A 23,024-nucleotide genomic window follows, 5' to 3' on the forward strand; every position below is an offset into this window, starting at 1 on the left:
TTTAGCTAATAAATCTAAAGGTAGGTAAGATAAGACAGGTTTTGTGAACCAGTTACTGCATTCCATTTTAATGATACTGCATTGACTTAAAATTGACTGTTGGGTCAAAATTTAAAATACATTGCAGTTTGAGGTCTTTAAAAATTCTTCTCCAGTATTACTATTTGGAATGGTAGTTGATGCTTAAATTATTAATTTAGAAAGTGAGAGAGACATATAAGGTAGACAGGCAACCTATGTGTCATGTACATGTATGTCCATACGTATTTTCATTTTTGTCAATGGAAATTATAAATAATCCAGTTTACCAGAGAATTTTCAAGATTAGAAGTCTTACTTCTGAGAGTGTTGTCTGAAGGGTTTTTAGGCATCGGAAGGGCTGATTCGCAATTGTCCTCCACAGTGTTTAGGGTAATTGTTTAACTTTTTTATTCCACTACAACCTGAATAACAAAGAACCCTACAATTCACAGCTGATGGCATTTGCAGTCTTTGTAGTGCTATTATTCAGCACACATGCTACAAAGAAAGAAGGAACCGAGACCTTAGGCTTTCCTTAACATTCCCTGCTGTTGCTGTTATCAATGGCCAAGGCTATGGAAGACACAAGGCACATTTGACAACTGCTTTTCTGACTTAGATATGACTGATGTCAGGAAGGAGCCAGTTACTGATAGCTTGCTCTGGCTTCTCCTTCTGTCACTCATATACTGATGGACCTGCACTAGTAGGAAATGCTACTGTTTTAAGTGCATTAGAATGGCTCTGCAGAATAGGAAAAATGCCTTCCTAACTCAGTACATCTATAAGCTATTGTTTAAGGCAAAGCATGAGGGTTAGTAGCACTTATTACATGGTGGCCTAGGCAACTCAAAGGTCCGTGAAACCATCAGTGACCCAAAGGTGATCTGCAAAAACAGATCTAGTGTTTACTTGAAACATTTAATTATAAGAATGCACAATATTTTGAACAACTGAAGGGAAAATAAACTGTGGTACAAAATGTTTGAGAACTATTGAATTATTTTTATTCTAATGTATTTTAATTGTTCTCCAGAAGATTACAGCTCTTAGAAACAGAAAGACGTAAAACCAACCATGCAGAGTCAGACTGAAGGACTGTCTAGCCCAGGACACCATCTCCCAAAAACAGCCCTAAGGGGCTGCATGGGGAAAAGAACAGGGCAAACATGTCTCACACTCTGTTTTCAGCTCAGGGGACTCCTGAGTTGGATGTTGTGGCATTTTTTATTTTATTTTTCGATCTAGTAGCCTGAGGATTTCTCTTCCATGCATTTGTCCAGCCTCCTTTGGAACTTGACAGACTTCTAGCATCCACAATATCTTTGCAAGCTTTGGACATGTCTCCTACTAGCTTCATTTGATGTTCCCTAATCTGTGTATGAGAAGAAAGAGTAAATTAACCTGCTTTCTCCAATTCATGACTTTGTAAATCTGCTATATGCCTGCTAAGTTGCCCCTTTTCCTGACTGGTGTATACTAGGCTACTCAGCTGTTCCAGGCAGAGAAGTCATTCCAACCTTTTATGCATACTTCTCTGAACCTTTTCCAACTCTAATATATTCTTTTTGAAATAAGGAGACCATACTGATTTTTTCCTATAATTCATATGGGATCCACGTCTGAATTTCTCTCCGTGTGAAAAAAAATCCATATATTATACTAAAATAGAATTCTTTCTTACTTTGCAATGGGTTTTGCACTTATAATCTTTTTTTATTTTTCCTCCCCTTGTAAGTACTTTGGCAGTTTTGAACCTTCTGGTACTAAACAGTTAACAGCACACTGTAGCAATATAAGAAATCCTCAGGGAGCTAGGTTGTACATCCTAAAAGCAGATAAAATTGTCCAACCCTGCAGGCAACAGACCTTTTCTCAACTATTAGCAGAACAAGGGGAAGAGAGGGGAAAAAAGAAAAGGAATATAGCAAATTACTTTAAAAAGCATAGGTACTTAGAATTCATAGTTGATGTGCTGATTTAGGAAGTCATGAGATATGGCATAGAAAAAAAGGTAAGAAATGTTAATACTGTTACATAGACAAAGACTATTTTTTCTGCTTTTGTCACCCTCCTGTGGTTTTTTCTTTTCCCACCCAACCATTTCAAAGGCATATCCTTACAATGACGCATCAGTTTCTGTCTGCTCAAGGTTTAGAAATAGCTGAGCTGTTATAAATAGATCACAATCTGCAAGAGACAAAGAGAATGGAAATATTGTAAAAGATTAGCTGAAAAATTTGGATGTGGATTGAGATTTCAGATGTCTCCAAGAGTGGAAGTACTCAGTTTGAAATGCTTTATTAACCACAGCAGAGGAACCCGTGCTCCTTGTGCAGCAGTGAAAAATAGCCAGGTAGAATCAGGTGGCACTTTTGGTCACAGTGCCAAGCAGAGAATGACGTCCAGCTCCGTCTCCGGGAGCTCACAGTTCAATGACGTGAGAAGGCGGCATTTTGCCGTTCCTTACTGTGAAGCTAAAACACAAGAGGCAATTACTCTTTTATACACTGTAGAGCCACTAAATCAGAATGTATAACTTTTACACCGTAATTTCTGGCAGTACTCATGCACTCTGAATTGGTAGCATTCATCAAGTTTGTTCCCTTTTTCCACTTGGCCTCCAAAATGCCTTGCCTTTAATGAAATGTCTTAGCATATGTTTGAAACCTTGTCCTTGTCCAGCAAGGCAGTGAAAAAATCAAAACTGGGAAACAGTCTAATATGCCTTTGTTTCTCTTTGAGTACTCCCTTTGTAAGGTCATTTAGATCCTGCTGACACTTCCAAACAGACTTTGGAAGAACAAGTAGTTGTCCTGCACTGAAAACTGGTAACATGGGAGTCGTATTATTCCTCCAGCCACATACATATAGCTGAGGTCCATTTTCTTATCTTCAACTGTTAGAGTGACTGTGAGAAAGATGATTTGGTGATTGTGGGTAAAATAAGACATTAAATGAAAGGAACAAACTTTCTCTGTGATATGTTTCTGTTTTGAAGAGAAGCTACTTCCTGAAACCAGGCTGGGTTTCACAGTAGCTACATCACGGCAACTAGCTTGAGGTAAGCTATACATTCTCAAACTTTGCCAAATACAATGTCATACCACTAATGTAGGACCTGGTCTTTGCTTGAAGTGTGTCTCCAGCTGTCATTGGTTTTAATAGAAGTTTAGGCCAATACACACTGCAGAATCAGGTTCTTCAAACCTAAATTAACATTCTGTTGAAAACTAAACATATGTTGGTTTTTTTCACTGTCAACAATTTAGTTTCCAGGTTTGGAAAAGAAACATTACTGGGGAGGAATCCAATGAATTTATTAATGAGCTCAGTAAGTATGAAACTATTAATATCTTCTGAGATTTTGTTTGTCTTATTTTTATCTTCAACTTCAGACTCTGAAATAAACAGATGTTCTGAAGCTTTCCACTGAGAATACTACAGTATGTTAAGTCCTATCTTAAATACATTGTGATTATCGGGACATTGTAGGAAACAGGTGAACAATATTTCTGAAAGAATTTGTACCATTACATGAAGTCTGTATCTCACATTGCACTGATAGCCCTAAAAAGAAAACACCTAGAACATTTCTTATACGTTACTAATGATTTTTATTTCTAGACAGAAATCTGAATACAAAAATGGAAACATTAGTTTATTCTCTAATATTATCAGAGAACATTAAAGCTGCTATTACTATTCCATGGCATGACTGACAACATAGTTTATCTGTCCTAAACACATTTTAAATAGATGAGGGCTTCTATTTGTCTAAAAAGGTTCTTTCTATTTCAGGATCACTTTTGATCAGAGATACAGCTTTGAATCTCAGTGTAACTGAAGTCTAGGGCAATCCTCCTACTGACACTTAAGTACTAAGGTCCTTTGTTCTTTATAGTGAGGAATATCATCTTGAGAATTTGAGACGGGCATCAGTAAATTGCTTATTGTTTTCACACTTTGGGGAGGGGAGACTATTTGAAATTCACCTTGAAACTGAATTCAATTACCAGTATTGCTTGGATGTTCTCATATTAACCAAGTAAAAACAGATTAACCCGTCAGTTATGCTGGAGGTCCTGAGATGAAATACAAAATAAAAAAGATCAGTCTGCTTTCTGGGGAAAGAGGGTAGATGGCTTGGCTAACACTGTGACTCCCTTCTGTATGAAAAGTGACATTTACTGCTCCTATTTATAATGAGGTAAATTCAGCCCTAGAGAAAATTAGATGTGAGGCCTCTGAAGTCAGCAGCTAGACTTAGCCTGAATTTGATGCATTGTGTACCTCAGTAGAAAAAATTGTTTCACTGCTCATGTCACTCAAGTAGTTTTCATCAAAAATCACATTTGCCTGTAGTAAATAAAAATGCCTGTCTTGGTCTTGGTTTAGGTTTACAAAGCTACATCTTAGAAGACCTGAATTTAATCAGGGAGATAAGATGATATGACTGTGCTTGTATCTGATTCAAAAAAACCTAGTTCAGTTAAAAACTGCTTTGAGCTATCATAATTTTTTTTAACTATATAAATGGTGAGAGTTAGTCCTTGGATTAAAGGAGAAGAATATATAATGCTGTGTAAAATCAGAAGTAATTTTCTTGAACAATCTTTCAATATGTAGAATACTGAACCTCAATTAAAATTTGTTTTGGTCAGGGAATATTTTGCTGTGCAGTGGTATTGTATTTCCTTTAAAAGCTATTCTCAGAAACTTAATTTAGTCAAAAGCTGAGAACTCAAATTCCCATCGACCTCAAGTCATTGACTAGTAATTAGGAAAACAGGGATATCTGACCCTATATGTGATTTTTTTGTGGACGTAAAGGACAATGATAGAAAACAATTTCTTGCTTGAATGCCAGTATTTGCTCAACCCCTTGCTCTCAGTAGGGATAGAAGGAACTTCCTAGGGATCAGAGAGAACTGGTCAGTTTGCCATCCCTCAGTCATATACCTGCAGTTATTAAAAAACCTGTTAGGCTCAATAGTTATTTAGTACATTCAGAATACAGCGTAGAAGGCATACATTTGTATTATAGAAGCTAAGTGTGGAAGCAAGGACCCATCCTGCCAGAACATAGTGGGCAGAGGACGTGGGTGTATATGTCACATTTTTAACTATTCTGCCTGCCCTAGTCAATTTGCATTTTTATTTTAACATTCCTAGTTTTTATTTAGAATAAAATGTGTGTGCATGTGGGGGCTGTTTAAGTTTTAGAAGTTTGGTCTTTTCTGGGGACCCGGCTATGAGATGGTCTAAGCAGATCCATCTCAAAGCCCTGGCCAGTTAAGCTTCCCTCCCCCTGTGAAGACAGGCCAATGCAGAATTCATTGCAGGTTCAGGGGCTAAATTGCATAAATTGTCTCTAGTTCCTGCCTGGAGTCAGTCAGCGGGGCTTTGCACACTCTCCAATCTGTAGCAGTGGAGCTTATGACAGGATCAAGGTCATCATGTTTTTGCACATACTCAGTGGCATCAGTGTTAGCAGCAGCCCAATGTAAACAATTTGCTCTGTGAACAGCAAAACTAATAAAGCTTGATCTCCTATGGGCTTGTGTATTATGCTTTTAGAGTCTGCTCCCTTGTCTCCACCACTTTCAAAGCCTCAGCTGTCCCTTCTCCTTTCCCTCCCGTTCCCCCCTCTATTCCTTTACCTGATGCCCAGTTCTTCACAGGGTAACTTAACTGCTGCTTGGGCAGGAACAATGATTCACTGGACAAATGGGAGCCTGCTGTGGAGTTCATGCCGTGGGCTTTCCTCCCGCGGAGGGCACTGTTTTGCCTTTCTTTTTTCTTCACCAGCCACTGATGTTCACACAACCGTGTAGGAATTTAGTATTTGTGAGACTGTCACCGCACATCAAATTTGATATCTGCCAGTGGGTTCAAAGGTTCTTGGGGTGAGGAAAGGTTGACTACTGTATAAGCAGATACCATGCAAACACAAATCTAATTTGGGGTGGGGCAAAAAGGCTTATCCAGTAGGAAAAAGTACGTATATACACACAGAGTAAACACAGTTTCTGTAACTAGTATTTGCTTTTGCGCATTGCTTTGCCTTCTCTTTGCTAATGAATGTAATACTTCTAAAAGTATTAGATTAAAAATTGGAGGAAAAGAACCCTCTGCTTCCCTGCCAAACCAGACAGACCACTGCAATGGTAGGTCATTTTCTTACTGGCTGTGTATATTTTGTCCTTGGTTACCATTAACATTTCTTGCAGCTGTGTATGATTTGCTGATTCACTGGATGACTATTTCTCAGTTCCTCTGTTGGGATTTTTCTCTTACTGGTAATATAGTTGCTTTTAGCCTTTGAAACAGTAGGGAAAAGCCACTTTGTTCCTCATAATGACTTACCTTCTTCCCACATTTACGCTGGGATACGTAGGAACTGTTGTGTTATGAAGAACTTCCTGAAGAGGAAGAAATGAATGCCATAGTTGTCTTAATGCAGTGCCTCTCCTAGCAAAGGATTGACAAAAAAAGTAGTTTTGTTCATGTTATGCAAAATATATTAAAGGTTTGATGGAAATGAAAGCTTTTCTGTCGTCTTCATTGTACTCTGGAGCAAGTCCTAGCGGCACAAATCTCACCTTCAACTTATCTTTCTAATCTGACTGATGCAAATGATTTTTCTTTCCTCTTTTTTGGCTCAGAGTGAAAAGCTGCTAAAGGACAGCAGAATATTTTGTGTCAACCAGAAATTCTTGATTTCAAAGAACAGCTCTAGCTTGTGAATGAAACCGAGAAGTTTTTCTATACATTAAAATTTAAGCTCCTAGAAACTATTTCCATAATGTGGGGCTCAGATACTTTACCTTTGCCATTACTGGAAAATATCAGAAGCACAAGATGCATATATCATACATATAACATACCAGATGTTTTTCCATGAGAGTTTTGTGTGTTCTGCTATATTTACTTTATTTTTCCTCTAACCTAAGGAACAAGTCACTGAGTCAGCTGACACCACTGAGTCCTTTTCAAGCAAAATCTACTATGGTTAGCAATGTGCAGTTCCAGCAGGTATTTGTATGTAATTTTGTTTATTTTACTTATAAAAGATAACTACTTTGCTTTCATTTTTCAGTTTATTTGGAGCTTTCTTTTAGACATTTGTCTGGTTTTTAAGCAGTGAGGCTTTTGTAACTATTTTTGGCAAGTTTTCTCACCATGATATATATGGTAAAGTGGTATAGGACACACAAATTGAAATTTTTACAAAGTAACATATGCATTGAACCAAAAGCCCACAGAAATCTACAGGTATTCTTTCCATTTCATGAATAAGTTTAACCCAGGTGTGGGTTTATAGTACAGAGTTTATTATGTGGTATGCATATGTATGAATTCTTTTTATTTTATAAAGAATTATTTCTGAATATTCTAATATCCAGTGGTCAGGTACATATTTATTAGTGTCACTTTATTAGCTAAGAGAAAAAGATTGTTGTTTCGTATATCACGTTTATATATCACATGTGATTCAGAGCTTGATCCAGAAGTCTTTGAAAAAAGAGATCTTTCAATTTAAATGGATTTTACACCTGACTCAGCTTTTTATTTTCTGTAATGTTTTATACTAGTAACTGTTGTAATAGAAAACTTTGTACTTTAAGTAGCTTACAACTATATTTCCTTTTCTCTGAACAGTGCTTTGCCTAGAAATATATAGCCTTTAGTGATAAAAATACATTAGGACAGTTTGTGTACAGTGCAGCAGTTTCTCCATTTTTGCTAATCCTCATTTTCATAGCTGAAAGAACAGAGAAAGAACTCTCTGAGCAAGTGTAATAATTTCTAACAGGCTGTAATCCAGACCTTTACACAGAGCCTCACTGAAAGAAATAACCACGCAGAGCCCTATTATGTTCAGTTCTGCTCATGCTGGAGTAGCTTGTCAGGTTGGAATAATATTGTTCAGTGCTAAGGCTTTTCGCAGTGGTTACCTTACGATGCTTACCGAATGGAGGCAGCGGACCCCAGTTTGAGCTATGTGGCCAAACTCAGTTGGTACTGGATTGGGTTTTTAAACTCAGTAAGAAACCATTTTTATATATGTAAAGAGATATATACATATACATTTTATATATATATATGAAGATATTTTATATAAGGAAAACATTGTAAATTACTCTGTATTAGTCATATTCTATACTCTGGTCCTCAGCTGTATCTTCTTGTTCACATACCAGGTTATGCAACAGCCTGCAAAGAAATGTTACACATTTTGTCTTAATTCCTCCATTCAGAAAGCATTTTAAATTTTTTTTTTTTTTTTTAGGAAATATCCATGGCACCTCTGAAACCAATTAGAAGGAAGGGGAATGATCAGGGTGTAACTCCTCAAACACAGCTCCAAGAAAAGGTAATACAAGCAAAGCTGCAGAAGATGGCCACATTCTCAGTGTGTGGTGGGCAATGTTGAGTTACCAGGGTTTAGGGAAAGACTGCTTTTATGGCTCCAGTAAACGCAGTCTGCGACTCCAAAGATCAGCTTTCCCTTTTTAGTTCACAAACAATGACTGGCAATGATTTGAAATACATGTTCTCCCTAAAAGCATTTGCAGTAATTTGCCAAAAAGTCTCCATCAAGATTAAATAATTTCAGTTGGAGCTGACATCTGGTTTATTACAGTAATACTTGGTAATAAAACCCCCACTGTATGAGCCGATAGTTGTCTGTGTCTGATTCTGCAAGATTACAGGAGGCCTGTGCTCCTGGTCTCCTCAGACGTGGTTTCTCTCAGTGGTTAATTAGCCGTGAGGGAGATTCTCAAAGATGAAGAGTTTTGAAAATCCTTCCAGAGAGAGATGATAAACAAGCCTTCTCCTGCCCCAGGTCATCTGCCCTATGAAATTCAGCTTTTGTCTCCTGCCTCCTTCAGGAGAGGCCTTTACCATAGGGGCAGGCAAGCTCGTAATCGGATGGTGTCCTCAATGGCCTTCGTATCCACATGCAAAGATCCCACCCCATGGGTACGTTAGCATGGCAGGGGAACAACCTTGAGAGAGCATGGCTTTCCATGGGGACTGGTGTCCCTTTCACTTCAGTGAGGACTCGAATTAAATGGGTCAAACACCCATAGTGCCCCCGTTCCTCTCCATCTGCCTCAATTAGGCAAACTTGTAGTTTTCTCTCAATTTCTTCCCTTGGGCAAAATAATGCAATTTTTTTTTTCCCTGAGGAAAGGGGGATCCTCCCTCAGAAAAGGGAGGTACGAATTAGAAGATGCAAGTAGTAATGCATTTGCCCTGTGGTATCCCAGTTAACGCTGTCTGCCGTCTGGTCGCTGTCCTGGGCAGAACCCGCCTGTGCTGTGCTGCTGAGAGGGGTGGCCCGTGGAGTCTGCTCGCTTTATTGACTCTGCTTGGACTGTGGCCCAGTCTAAGAGCCTGTGTACTGAACACCATCACTTCAGCTTAATCCTCAAACAACTTTGCTACCTCCTGTTCAGTTCAGGGCTGATAAACACCCCAAATCTCAGGCTGGCCTTTCACTTTCTGTCCTCATTATTCCCCTTCTTTAGCTTAACACTGCTGACCTTTTGATAGTGCAACACGGCTCAGCTGTTGCTGGGGAAATTATCGTCCCTGCCTGTGTTTTTCTGCCTCAATAATTACTGTTGGGGGGGAAGTTCATGTTGTTGTTGTTTTAAGCATTTACGTGATTTTATTTGTATATAATTCTAGAAACAATGTTACCGCAGGGATGATGCCAGCGGCTGCGGAAGGCACTACAGGTAATAATTTGATTCTTTATGCTGCAATACGTGTTTGGAACTTCTGAGGAGCAGGAAGCACTATGCTTGTGGAGTTACTTGGTTGTTTAGGGTCCACGAACGCTCCCCAAACGCTGTTTTTAAACCCAACGTCCAGCCCCTGGCCCAGCGCAGGTACGGCTCCGCCACCCGCAGCCTCAACACAGCACGTAAGTCAAACGACCCCTTCCCCGTCCTGCCCGGAGCCCCCGGCCGCCCTCCGCTCCGCTCCGCTCCGCGGCCGGGCCGGCGAAAAGGGAGGGGAGAGGAGGGGCGCGAGGGGGGCGGGGGTGCGAGGCCACCCGAGGCGGGGGGCGGCTCTGTAACCTCCAGGCAAGAGCAATGAGGAGGGAGGAAAGGCAGCGGAAAGGAAAGGAAAGGAGAGGAAAGGAAAGGTAGGGAAGGGGGGGGAGGGGGAGAGGGTGGAGGGAGAGAGCAGAAACGAAGCAAGAAGAGGAGGAAGGAGGAGGCAGGCGGAGGGAGGAGGGGGCAGATGCGATAAAGGATGAGAGCCCCACAGGAGAAGCACAACGGGAGAGGTGAGAGTAAGAGCGGACCACGCGGTGCGGGGGGGGGACGGGACCGGAAGCAGGCCCGCGGACGGGGCCGCCGCCTGGGTGCCGGGGCCGCCGCCGCCTCCCCTGCCCGCGCTCCGCGGGGCGCCGGCAGCGGGCGGGCCCGGCCGCGGCCCGGCGGGTACCGACCCGGGGGTCGCTGCGGCCCCGCGGGCCGCGCCGCGGGGCTGCCGGCGGTGCGAGGCGGCCGGCGGGCCGGCCGTGGCGCACCTCGCTGCTGCCGCGGCGGGGGGGGGGGGGCCGTTCGCCCCCCCCGATCTCTGACCCGGCACCGGCTCCAGCTCCCTCCCCGCTGGGGGCGACGGGCCTCGTCCCCGCAGCCGCCCAGGATGCTGCCGCTGGGCCCTTGCCTCAGCCTTTTCCTTCCCTCCTTAACGGCCGCTCCGCTCGGCTTTTCCTCCTGCCTGCGCCGCGCCGGAGCCGATCAGCTGCTCCTCAGCTGAGCCGGGTGGTCGCGTGTGCGCTGGCTTCGCTCTTGTTGAGGTCCCCTGACGTTAACTGTGCTAAGCGGTGACCTCATTAGGATGCCGGCCCTCGTCTTCCGAAGCTCAGCCTTGGGGTTGAAGCGTAACCGCCGTACGTGCGACCGAGCCATCCAACGCCAAATGCCCCGCGGCCATCGGCGGCGGTGTCGGGGTCCCCGGAGGCGGCCGCTGGCTGGGCCCCGTCCCGCCGGAACTCCTGCGCAGGCATCCCCGTGCTTGTCCCTGCTGCCAGCACCCAGGCGTGGTGGTCTGTGTGGCCGTCGTTCGGTCTCTGAAACCTTAAAATGCGCTGATTTTTAGTAAGCACGTTGTCAGTTGCTCCTCTGTTTATTAAAATAAGCATAGGAATAGATGCTTGTTTGAGAAACCAGGGCCGGAGGTACCATGGGTGTTACGGATGCCTGTTATATCCTAAGTTAGATGGGGTTTAAAACCCATGTTTGGTCAACAGCTCTGAAGTTTTAACAGCAGGCTCTTTTTAAATGTAGTGTTAATGAAAAAGGCAGTGTTGAAGAGTGATAAACTTGGAGTTCAGGGGAGAGGAGAGTGGCTGTATGAACATAACAGTGAAGTACTTCAGTAAAAACTCACCCCAAACATTACTACGTTACTAAGATAGGTAGGGTCTAATTGTCTACTGTATTTAGTAATGTCCAAGGAAAAAGATTGTAAAATGCTTGTTTTCTAGCTTGGTTATTTTTTATTTATTTATTTATTTCCCTGGCTACAAATAGTGTACAAAGGTGACATCTATTTTATTGTTTGTATTCTCCGAAGACCCACTGGGGAATAGGGGAAAAGAAAACAATCCTCTTTTTAAGGATGGTGTTTGTGATAGCAGTCATAAACCCAGTAAAAATCCTAAGCAGATTTAAAAAAAATAAAAATTAAACAGGTGGAGTGAGAATATGAGAGCAAAAGCCAATGATGTGAGAAGCTAATGTGAGGAAGCTGTGGTTGGTTGATCACTAATGTAGCTGGTGCTAGGGCACAACTTAAATGCAACCTAAAATTCATCTTCAGCTACAGCACAGGGGGCCTGAGTTTATACAGCAGCGCAGGAGAGTGTGAACTGGTGACATGATCTGGCCGCAGTAGCGGCGGCTGGTCCCCAAGGCTGGGTATTGCTTGGCAGGCCTTGCTGCTCCTGCCGCTGCCAGACTTGGTGGTGCAGCTGGGTGCCTGCATCCCTCCCCAGCACTGGAAGTAGCTGTGCTTGTGGAGTACTGCGGCCCTGACCCTGGGCGCTTGCCTGGCCTGTAGTTGAAGGAACGCTTGTTATATACCATTATTAATGAAGCATAAACCTTGGCAGGGTGGATATGTAGTTGGTAAATTAAAAACTGGTTAAAAAAATTGGAGTCTAATACTGACTAAAAATAAACTGATTAAAAAATAGAATCTGCTAGGACATACTAATTTGCACATATTAAACAGAAAACATGATTGGAAAGCAGGAGTCCTAAGATGTGAGTTTAATGATTTTTCTTTAACAGATGAGGATCTGATAGTGTTCTTGTCTTCTTTAATGTTAATACTAGCACTATTGCATCAACTTGGCAACTTCAGACCTATTATAAAGTGCATTAAACCTATTATAAACCCGATCTTGACACACTTCAGACATACTGTCGTCTCTCAATCTAATTGACTAAATGTGTCAAAGTATGTGGGGTTTTATATGCATATTGAATAAAGTAAAAAAACCTATAGACCAACACATTAAGTAAGCGCATGCCAAGCAACACAAAATAAAGCAGTTTTAAGAGTTAAGTGGTTTAGAACGAGGTGGTTTCACTTCATGGAAACCCTAATTAGGGTGGTTAATGCTACAACACTAATGTCTTGCTTCAGACTTGAAACAAATATATTTCCCACTGAGTTAATGCACTAAATGTGATTTATTCCTGATTTTATAAATTCTTGGTCACATGTCCATACTAGGGCCTCACAGGAGTCTGCTTACCTTTAGAGAGCAGGGGATGGTGATGTGGGGCAGGTGGGTCAGCCTGTGTGAGTTGGTCTGTATGGCTTGGCAGGGGACAGCCCCTCCAAGGACTCCGCCTGGAGGTTGGCCTACCTGGGAGAGGTTTGTGAATGTGATGCAAGAGTAGATGAAGTCTGTGCACTCCTCTGTCATGATGTAAGTTGTTTGCATAACATTCTCCTTTTTGGCATTGATGCAGGTGAGAGCACCAAACTGTTTCTTAGGGGTGAAACTTGCTTGGAAATGGAAAACATGGTCTATTATTCATATTTATTACAGCGATGCCTTGTAGGCCTGCTGGATGCAGGGCTTAATTCTGAGAGATGCTGCACAGATACTGTAGCAGAAAGTCTTTGATCCAAAGGTTTTGTAGCTTAGATCAATGAGACAAGGGGGCCTGAGGAGGAGGTAGAGTGCATGAGCAATATGATGGATGCGCTCATTGTGGCGGTTTCACCAGCTGGGGGATGAGCGAGGTGAGCTTTCTTTGGAAGATGGATAGTTTTTAAGTCTGCTTCTCTAGCACAGACCTGTTCTGAATCAAACAATAATTAGTGACTTTAAAAAAGGGGGGTTATTTAAGAAACATGCTTTCTATTAGCAGATTTTTAAATGTTCATATGAAAACTTCATGTGGCATTTCATGTGTTTGCTACAAAGTCAGTTTGCTAGTCAGTGAAGTCTGAAAGGGGTAAAATAAGATGGGATGCCATGTTGGCTGGCTTTGATTTATCCACACAATGTAAACAGCAAGCTAGTCTGCTCCGTTCTTACAGCTGTGTGTAGCCTGAGAGATTACTTAATGATTCCTGTTTTGAAATTCTACTCTTAGAGTATGTTTTCTGAGACTGTATAAATATAAATCTTCTACAGTGATTTTGCTAGGTATTTAACGGGTTAAGCTACTCTTGATCATTTGCACTGTCTTCTGATGAGCTGTCCTGGGGTTTGTTTTTCTACATTCAGTATACATCCAAACCCTGATTTTGAGGCTCTGCTTTGTGAGTCTTAATTATACTTTAATTCTCAAAGCCTAGCAAATGGAATATTTATGGTGAATTAAATTTTATTTAAAACCAGCAGTACTCCTTTACCCCAAATCTAACTTTCTGTTGGTCTGCAAGTGAAGTGTTAATGCCTTGTGCTTGAAGTGCCATGATACTTTCCCTGAGAGGTTTAGGGATTTGCTACCCCAGTCTGATCTGTTGATTGGCTTTTTTTTTTTTTTCCTGAGATATAGTGCAAAGCAGGTGTTTTGAGGTGGGGTTCCCCCCCGGCCTCCTCCAAGGTTTTGGGAAGAGTGACTCGAAGGGGCGACCTGAGGTTTTAATATACTATATTATTATTTTACTTATTATGATTTTCCTTTGTTTTATAGGGAGCTCCTTGTAATGGCAGGTTGTCTTGAATAGATTAGCTTTTTATCCTTTCTGATCTTGAAATCCTCTTAATTATTAGGAGAGCCAGAGTAAATGAGGATCAATTTAAGAGATAAAAAAGGCAAGAATGCCAAGAAGATACTTAACTAAATGTAGAATACCCATATTTGCCTCTTTCCACCTACCTGCCAAAGAGCCTCATTACAGTCATCAAAATGACCTTTGCATTGTCATCACCAAATTCCTTGGGACGAATGTTTTTTCCTCTGTTCCTCAGAGAGCTGCTCAAAGGTACAAGTCTGCAGGAAAGTTGCTGTAGCTGTTTGCGGAAGATGACTGGATGAAAGACGTGTCATAGATGTAAGGGTTTGAAAGTGGATTTTGACTTGCTGAAGGAATAGATATAAGCCAGGCGGCAGCAATCTGTATCAGGAAACTTAGAAAAAATAGTAGACTAGAACTTATGTAAAATATCCTATCTGTGCAAAGCTTGAAGGAAGAATAGTCTTGTGGTTAACACGTATATTCTTTATGTCTGAAAAGAAGTGCATGCACTTGTGCATAAACAGGCTCAGAGCACGAGTGATCTTGCAGAATAATCCCCAGTCTGAGAAAGCTGGGTTGGCGACAAGCTTCCTGTGCAGCTGTGAGCAAGGGACTTATGCTCCTGGGCTGGTACGATAGGATCGTGGGTTGGGGGGGAAGTGGGAAGTTCAGATTTTAATGAAGTTGTCTTCTGTTGAGGCCATGTCAGGGGTGATGGGATGATGAGGGAACAAAGACTTGGTTCCCTGTTCTGAGTTCTGTAGTGGTTTGGAAACATAAACCTGTGAGAAGACAAAAGCTTGTTTGTCTGCTGGAGGACCAAGGTACTTTATTGTGACGTACATCTGCTGTGCGGTCTGCTTGCTACGCCTCTTCCCTTTCCCTTTGCAGGGCTTTCTCCGGATCTCTGCAGAAGTTTCTTCCAATTTGAGTGTTAGGGCTTTGTTGTATGTTTGTGCACTTACCTAAGGTTAGGGAACGTGGCTTCAAAACTGTTACTCCTGGTTTTCAGACAGGGATGTTGCTAGTCTGCAACCCCTCTGGTCTCACTTGTCCTGGCTGAACTGATGACATTCAACAGGCCTCTGCCAAAACTTCGTGCTCTGTTCAGCCTCAAACGAGTTAAGATTTATATTCACACTGAAATCCATTCTGTTTACTCTCTGAACCTTTCCTCCTCACTCCTGTTCTCTGTTGTTCATTTTAAACTTGCTGGTAGTGCTGTCTTCTATCCTCCTACTGTCTTGTGGATCAGAAAAAAATTTTGCAAAGTGAAGATACAGTATTTGAAGGCTATGGTTAAAATAACCAGTAGATAACTAGTCTCTTCTCACTTAAGTACATTGTTTTTCCATCTGTTTGATTTGTGGCATTCAATGCCTGACTGGCACGGGGTTTTTGTCACTAGAAGGAAAGCCCCATAGACTATTAATTTTTTTGTAGATTTTTCAGTAACAATACCACTTGGATGGTTTTCTCATTTTCAGTCATTTATTTTTAGAATTTAAAAAATTGCTAAATAAAATCACTTTAAAAACCTGACTCCTAAACTAACTAGTGATCAAAACATTGAAGAATGCCATATGGCTCCTACCAGTCTTGATGCTGTTATATTTCTGACGAGTATATTCTATGTTATTAATAATATTCAATGAAACACTCTCAGGGTGGGAAAATATTTACTGAAATGATTATGAAATATACTTTTCATAGCATTCTAACCCACAATGTTCTAGTCAAAATACTAGGAGTGGAACTTTTGGATTAATTCTTGCACACAACAGGTTAGAAGAAGATGGATGCTGGGGCAGATAGAAGTTATGGAGGGAGAAAGAAGATGCAACAACTGAAGTGTTTGAAGACTAGCAGTGTAACAATTTTTAATACATCCACTATTCATACAATGTACAAAATTGGAAGTCCCATTCCAACAGAAAAGGGAAACTGAATTAAAACAGATTGAATACTGATTGCTCTAAAGGCCTTCAGTATTATTTACGTGAGATCAGATGGTTCAAAGCTCATATGTAGGGATAAGGAGTATGGCTGTGTTGTTTAAGTCAGGGTAATTTCAATTCGTACTTGCAATGAAGTTGTCCTAATGTCCAAGTGGTTAAAATGTGCTGTCTTGTCATGTCATGGGGACTGGGGAGGATATTGATTCTTCAGAATTAAATGCTGTAAAGCTCTGATATAGCTAGTAAGCAAGTTGCTGTAAATAGATGAGCATATACTGGTTTTGGTAGGACACAGGAACAACGCTGAAACCTCAGTTAAGTCCCCTTGACATAAGTGGGGCCCTGTGCAAGTTCTGGAGTCTTTGTTGTCAAAGCAAGGCGAGGCATAAAGAAAATAAAAGCCCAGATGATGACTGATCTAATTTACTCATTAGAAGGACTTGTTTTATGGATATAGAAGCCAAAAATGAGCAAATATATGAGCAAAAAACCCACAGTCCTTCCAACTGTCAGGTGGAAGTGGCTGACTGAACCAAAAATTGCAGGAGCTAACGAGACAGCTGCTGGTTTTTGGTTCATGTGGCTTTTGATGGTAGCATGTAAGAGCGAGAAAATGTGTTTTCACATTTGACTGTTCTAACACCTTAATTAGGACTTTTCTAATCTTTTGCAACTTGAAATACTTTTTTTTTAAAATACCTTTTTTTTTTTTAATTTATTTATTGGGTTGTCTCTGAAGAAAAAAGCAGTCTGTATGTATATGCTGGCATTGTTTTGATTAACTTTTGTCCTTGAATGCATGAATATTTAAGGTTCCAAGATTTTTATGCAACCTTTTCTCCGTAAGCAAAAGCAGAGATCTTCGTAGATAGTATCCCATAGAAATGACATTTAAAAGTGAAAAACACACACAAACTCATATGAATGTTTGGGATTTTAATGACAGTATTTTTAGACTTGTCTATCACTGAACTGTGTAAGGTTTAGATTATTTTAGTGGACTGTTGTTTTTAGAAGTATCCATGGCTTGTTCTGTCAGCTGTTATGTGTATGTTGGCTCAGTAAGAAACAATTAATTTAACGTACTTGTGAATGTTAGAGTCTCTTTTCTGTTATTAGCCTTGCATTGGTTTGCAAATCCGTTGTCAGTATTTAAATAAATTCCGAATTATAATTAAATAATTTAAAGTCACTGGATATATCAATGCATGACTAATTTTAAGGGGACAATACTGTGCTTTCAGTTGAGTTTTGAAAGACTGAAATTTCATTGGAACTCTTCTAGTGGGAATAAAGTGCGGAACTGCAAAAAAATACTTCAGATTCCTAGAGAAGATATTCCCAATGATAAATTGAGTGCTCTTAGAGAAATTTCAGGTTCTTCTGGAATAAAATGCTCTTTTCAAATATTAGTCCTTTAAAAGGTTCCTGTGTGATAGTAACACTAATCAAAACAGCAAAGGCACGACAAAACCAAAATACATTAAATGTTCAACTTTCTTATAATGAACATGAGCTAATCTTCCTACATTAATTTTACAGCTATTAATATAGCAAAAATAGTTGCCTAATATAGTGATTTTGAGCTGGTAGCCTGCTGGCAGAGCTTTTTTTTATTCCTTGAAAGGAAAGCTTCTGTTAGCTAGCCTAGCTTATTAGAATGGTTTGTTGTTTTTAAATGTGAAAGCTGGTTGGTCAAATCAAACTCTAAGTAGTGGTGAATTTATTTTTAAGTGTTGCCTGTCAGTTTTGCAGTCTTTTACTTCTGCAAAGGATAAGTGTGGACAGCTGCAGTACACTTATCTCCCAATCCACCTTTCTTCAATTTCAGAATTTGACTTGAAGAGATCGTTGTAGGGCCTGTACTTAATTTCTGTCCCTGTGTTTCTTTGCTCCCAGGTCATTGCCTTCAAGGTTGTTATCCTAATTTTGAGGGTCCCTTGTTTTAATCTTAGAGCCCTATCCTAATTCCTACCTCTCTTCCCATTCAGCCTAGAAGCTCAAGCCTCCCACCAATTTCTGCTGTGGTTGTGGAGTGCTTGGAAAATCACTTTTCAAGAGGAGATTGATGAACCTTTTGAAGGCCATCATGAGGCCTTGGATAATAATTTGGTTTGATAATTAAAAACCCCTGGATATATATATATGTGGCTGCATTATTTAATTACAAAATCATGGCTATCCTTTGGTATAGTAGTGACTACTGGAAATAAAGCAGTTAGCCTTAGGGGAGAAAAGACAACTTGAAAGAAAAGACTTGCAAATGCTAGCACTTAATTGCCACAGTAACTTTGAATATATAAATTATTCTCTGCCCTAAACATGAAAAATGTTTTATTGCTCAATATTAAAGCTGCTGTTGCGAGAACTTCACAAAAGTGGTCATAAAACACGTTTTTATTGATGGTACCATGTACCACTAGTCTAGACAAATGGCCTTCCCCACCCTGATACTGCATTTATTGCTTAGGAATGTCACTTACAAAAAGAAGCTTTGTCCTCGATGACTGGCGTTGCAGGTCTGTTCTCATGTGGTACCTTAATCATACTATGTTTTATTTGTTTGCAGGGTATCCCTAGTTCCTTGAGAGTGCACCAAATACTGGATGCTTGTGGTAAACCATGGCAGCTGATGATAAAGTTGCCATTTTAACCGATGATGAAGAAGAACAGAAGCGAAAGTATGTGCTTGCTGATCCTTTCAATGGCATTTCCAAGGATCAAGACCTGCCACCCCATAACGAATCCCCTTCAACGGAGACAACCACTGTCGCAGATGAAGAGCTAGATTGGTTAGAAAAGCACTGCGTCAAAATAAACAATGATCTTCTGATCTCAAAGGTCTTTTATTTTTTCTTCTATTCTGCATATGGCTCTCTCTACCCCTTGCTGCCTGTGTATTACAAGCAGCTGGGTATGTCACCCAGTCAGAGTGGACTTCTGGTGGGCATCAGGTACTTTATTGAGTTTTGCAGTGCTCCCTTCTGGGGAGTGGTGGCAGATCGCTTCAAGAAAGGGAAGATTGTCCTCCTCTTTTCACTTTTATGCTGGGTTTTATTTAACCTGGGGATTGGATTTGTTAGACCAGCCACCTTAAGATGCGTACCAAAGGGCCTTCCCCCAGCCCATCCCACCAATGCAAGCAGCCTTTTAACAACAGTTTTGCAAAACACTTCGATGTCTCCTCTGCTAACCACAGTGAGTACTGCATCCCCAAAAGTTCGTGGGAAGAGCGACCTGCTCACTTCCAACCCAGTCACTTTGGAAACAACAGGGACAGCTAATCCTGAAATGACATTCCTGTTACCTACACAGAGCAATGATGTGGAGTTTGTCTTGGAAAACAGTACCTATTTTATTTTGAAAAACACCACCACTAGCCCAGTCTCACCAGGAAATGCGACTCCAAGTACCACTCCAGCTGCCATCACCACAAAGCCGATGCCTTCTGACCAAGCTGTGCTCGTTTATGATCAACAAGAAGTAGAAGCCATCTTTCTACTCATTCTGCTGGTTGTCATAATAGGAGAATTTTTCAGTGCTTCCTCTGTTACTATTGTGGACACTGTAACTCTGCAGTACCTTGGCAAACACAGGGACAGGTATGGATTGCAGCGTATGTGGGGGTCTCTGGGCTGGGGGCTGGCCATGCTCTCTGTGGGAATTGGCATTGACTATACCCATACAGAAGTTGGCATTGAAGGTCAAGGATGTAAAGCTCCTGAGTACAAGAACTACAGGATAGTTTTCATCGTTTTTGGTGTTCTCATGACAATGGCATTAATTGTGGCCACCCAGTTTCGATTTCATTATGCGCACTTCAAGCAAGACGAAAATAAGAGAAAAGAGGTAGAAATCTCACAGGTGGACAGAAGTGCCTCCAATGAATCCTCCGATAACACTCCTACCAGTACGAGCCAGTCGCAGTCTTTCAGTTTTTGGGACCTTATAAAACTGCTGTGTAGTATCCAGTATGGCTCAGTCCTCTTCGTGGCGTGGTTCATGGGGTTTGGATATGGCTTTGTGTTCACCTTTCTTTACTGGCACTTGGAAGACCTGAATGGCACCACCACTCTCTTTGGTGTTTGTTCTGTCCTCAGTCACGTGTCTGAGCTGACTGCCTACTTCTTCAGCCACAAGTTGATAGAATTGGTTGGTCATATCAGGTAAGATGTTAGCAATCGTTAGAGTGCTATACAAACCCCATTGAATTTCAGGCTTAGCCTTGTGTTAAAAAGTGAAAATCAAGCTAATCCTTTTATTTTAAAATTCCAAGTCCTGCTCAGTTATGTAGCTTGCCTGATGGAGTTGTTTATTACTATTTTAGGAGCTGAAACTGCTCAGAAGTGCTTCCTTTGCATTTGAGTTGCATGTTAGTACATGCATTATGCCTGGCACCATAACCTTTTGCAGATGGTTCCAGAAGACATCCTGGTTCACTGATGCAAAGCTCTCTTAAGAGATCTTTACAAATCGCCACCCATTCAAGGATTGTCTGTTTTGTCATGTAAATATAATTAATTTTACAATTTTTTTTCCTGTGAGTAGCAGCGTTCTGGAAACCTCTATCCTGCTTCTCCTTGTGGGGCAGTTCTTTGCCCCCACAGTAGCCTAGAAAGATGTCACTTGCACGCTGAGAGGGGAGGAGGATGAGACGAAGAAGTGAGGTGAGCACCTCCTGTGCACATGCCCTCGTAATCAGATGCTGGGTGTTGGCAGAATGAGGTTGCAGCCTGGTAGTGTCGCTTACCAGTTCAGTTCCTTGCTCTCTTCCTTTAGTTGCAACTGTGCGTGTTAGCTACTGAAGTGAGATGGCTGTGCAGGGCTTCTCCCCTAGTTTTTGCCCTGTGCAAGTGAAACTGACTACTTCCAGCATGTTAGCGAACACTGTTTTCCACTAAATTCACAATTGACTTAATTTTCGGATATTCTAAATCCCTTCACTACTCTTTAGAAAAAGCTCAAGGGAGGAAAGATAAGGGGGAATCTGAGTTAATGAAGTCGTAAAGGTTTTTTTTTTATATTTACTCAGGTACTCTGTGCAACTGAGCACAGAGCTCTGTGTGCTGTTAGCATCATGTCCTTTCCAAATGCCCTGTTTATAATCATACAGTCATTGAGATGTAAGTATTTTTAAGCTGTCTGCACTGTTCTTTTTGTGCATTCTGTTCTGTGGTTTTGCTCTTTGATTTTTTGTTTTGCTTTTATTGGGATGAATATTTTGATTCATTTGACCTCTACTAAACATGTTTGAGATGCTTAGCACAGTACTTTGAGAGATTGCTTAAAAGATGGGGTTTTTTCTTCCTTTAAACTGAGGAGGATCTCTTTACTTTGAGTCAGTCTCTTATTCTCTGAATTTGACAATAATTAGTACAAGAAAATATGACACCTTGCATGCAAAGACTGGAGGAAGCATGTGATGATGGAGGAGTGGTCAGAACAGATCATAATCTTGATAGCTAAAGATAGCTTGGGTATGCTCTTTCAATGTATATTGTTATAGTATAAAATTCAGGCTTAGATTTCAACTAGAGAAAGAAGGAAAACCAAAAGAATGCTAGGCTTGTGAATAAGATGAAATAGAAGGAGATAGAAGTACAGGATTAACTCCTCTTTTTTTTTTTTTTTTTTCTTTGCACTGTTAAGCCTATGAAGCCAAGATTGGATCAAGATTAAGTTGTTTAAACCCTAGCTCCTATTTGCAATAAAACAACATTCTTTGTACCTACACCTGGGAAATGCACATTAGCCACATTTTAATGTTATCTAATGCTTACTTGTATTTAGTCATCACAGTTTGAGGTGTCTCCTTCTGGTTGCCTTTCTTCTTGTACTTTTTGAACTTTGTATAATGCATGGTTTGTTCAAGAGGAGGCAAATTTATTCTTTTTTTTAAAGAGGAAGGTATAGGAGTCCGTAGCTCATATTCTTTGATAGTTCTGCGTATGTCTGCTGCCTTATAGTACAGATATTCATTCTCCCATGAATAAGAACCAAGAACCTCCAACTCTTGTTGGAACTCCAACTCCATATATCCTTCTTGGAACCATCTTAGCCAGAAGCATTTGGGTTCAGTATTTTATATATATATATTTTTTAATAGCTTAAAATTCCTTTCTTCTGGATTGTTAGACTCCTAGATGTAGACAGTCTTTCTGCAGTATTTATTTGAACGCTATCATTCAGTCTTTCCTTCCTGTCCCAATTCTTTGAAGACAGGCATGAGTACCAGAACTGCATGTACTGTCACAGTAGCAGGAAAAAAAGTTATTGACTGTCCTTTGTAGAACTAAAAGAAAACAGGCTTTACACCCTTGTCAGATAGAAGCTCAGTTTTTCTTTTCTAGCCTTGTAAAGCTTTCTGTTTCTACCATGGTACGTGTTGGCATGTAAGACCCTTACAACATTTGAAACCTATTCTGTTTTCACAGGGTTTTTTTTAACTAATACTCAAATTATTGTCCAAGCATTTTAAGCATGACCATACTAAACATGTGCTGACTAAACCACCTGTTTCCTGATTTCATTAGTTCATACACATGTGCACTGCATGTGTGCGTGTTATACATGCTGCTAGCGTTTCTAACATTGTATATTAGCAGGTCACTAGATGAATCTGGAGTAATGACAGTCATCAGTTCAGCTAGAAAGCTGTTCTGTGATTGTACAGATTTACGAGGGGAGGGAATATTGCAGATGTTAGGGTATTTTTTGCCTTGCCTCCTCCAGCTACCTTCTGACAGATGACAGAGTAGATTTTCATTTAAAAGTAAACTAAAGAGTTAAAATAAGTCGTCA

General features: G+C 40.9%; 1 protein-coding gene across 4 annotated transcripts in view; it reads left to right on the plus strand.

Annotated features, from left to right (window-relative positions):
* Nucleotides 1–23,024, plus strand: part of MFSD6 (major facilitator superfamily domain containing 6) — a 48,801-nt gene that overhangs the window by 9,572 nt on the left and 16,205 nt on the right. The window contains exons 3-7 of one of the 4 annotated variants that reach the window (XM_030016945.2): nt 3,294–3,355; nt 6,978–7,059; nt 8,318–8,401; nt 9,727–9,776; nt 18,793–20,389. In XM_030016945.2, coding sequence (XP_029872805.1) covers nt 18,846–20,389 — 1,544 coding nt within the window. In that variant the 5' untranslated portion in view covers nt 3,294–3,355; nt 6,978–7,059; nt 8,318–8,401; nt 9,727–9,776; nt 18,793–18,845. Of the gene's footprint in view, nt 1–3,293; nt 3,356–6,977; nt 7,060–8,317; nt 8,402–9,726; nt 9,777–9,842; nt 9,965–18,792; nt 20,390–23,024 lie in introns of those variants that run through there. The other 3 variants (XM_030016943.2, XM_030016942.2, XM_030016944.2) reach the window with 3 other exon arrangements.

Source organism: Aquila chrysaetos, chromosome 6 (genome assembly GCF_900496995.4).
Source record: "Aquila chrysaetos chrysaetos chromosome 6, bAquChr1.4, whole genome shotgun sequence".
Taxonomy (NCBI): Eukaryota; Metazoa; Chordata; class Aves; order Accipitriformes; family Accipitridae; genus Aquila; species Aquila chrysaetos.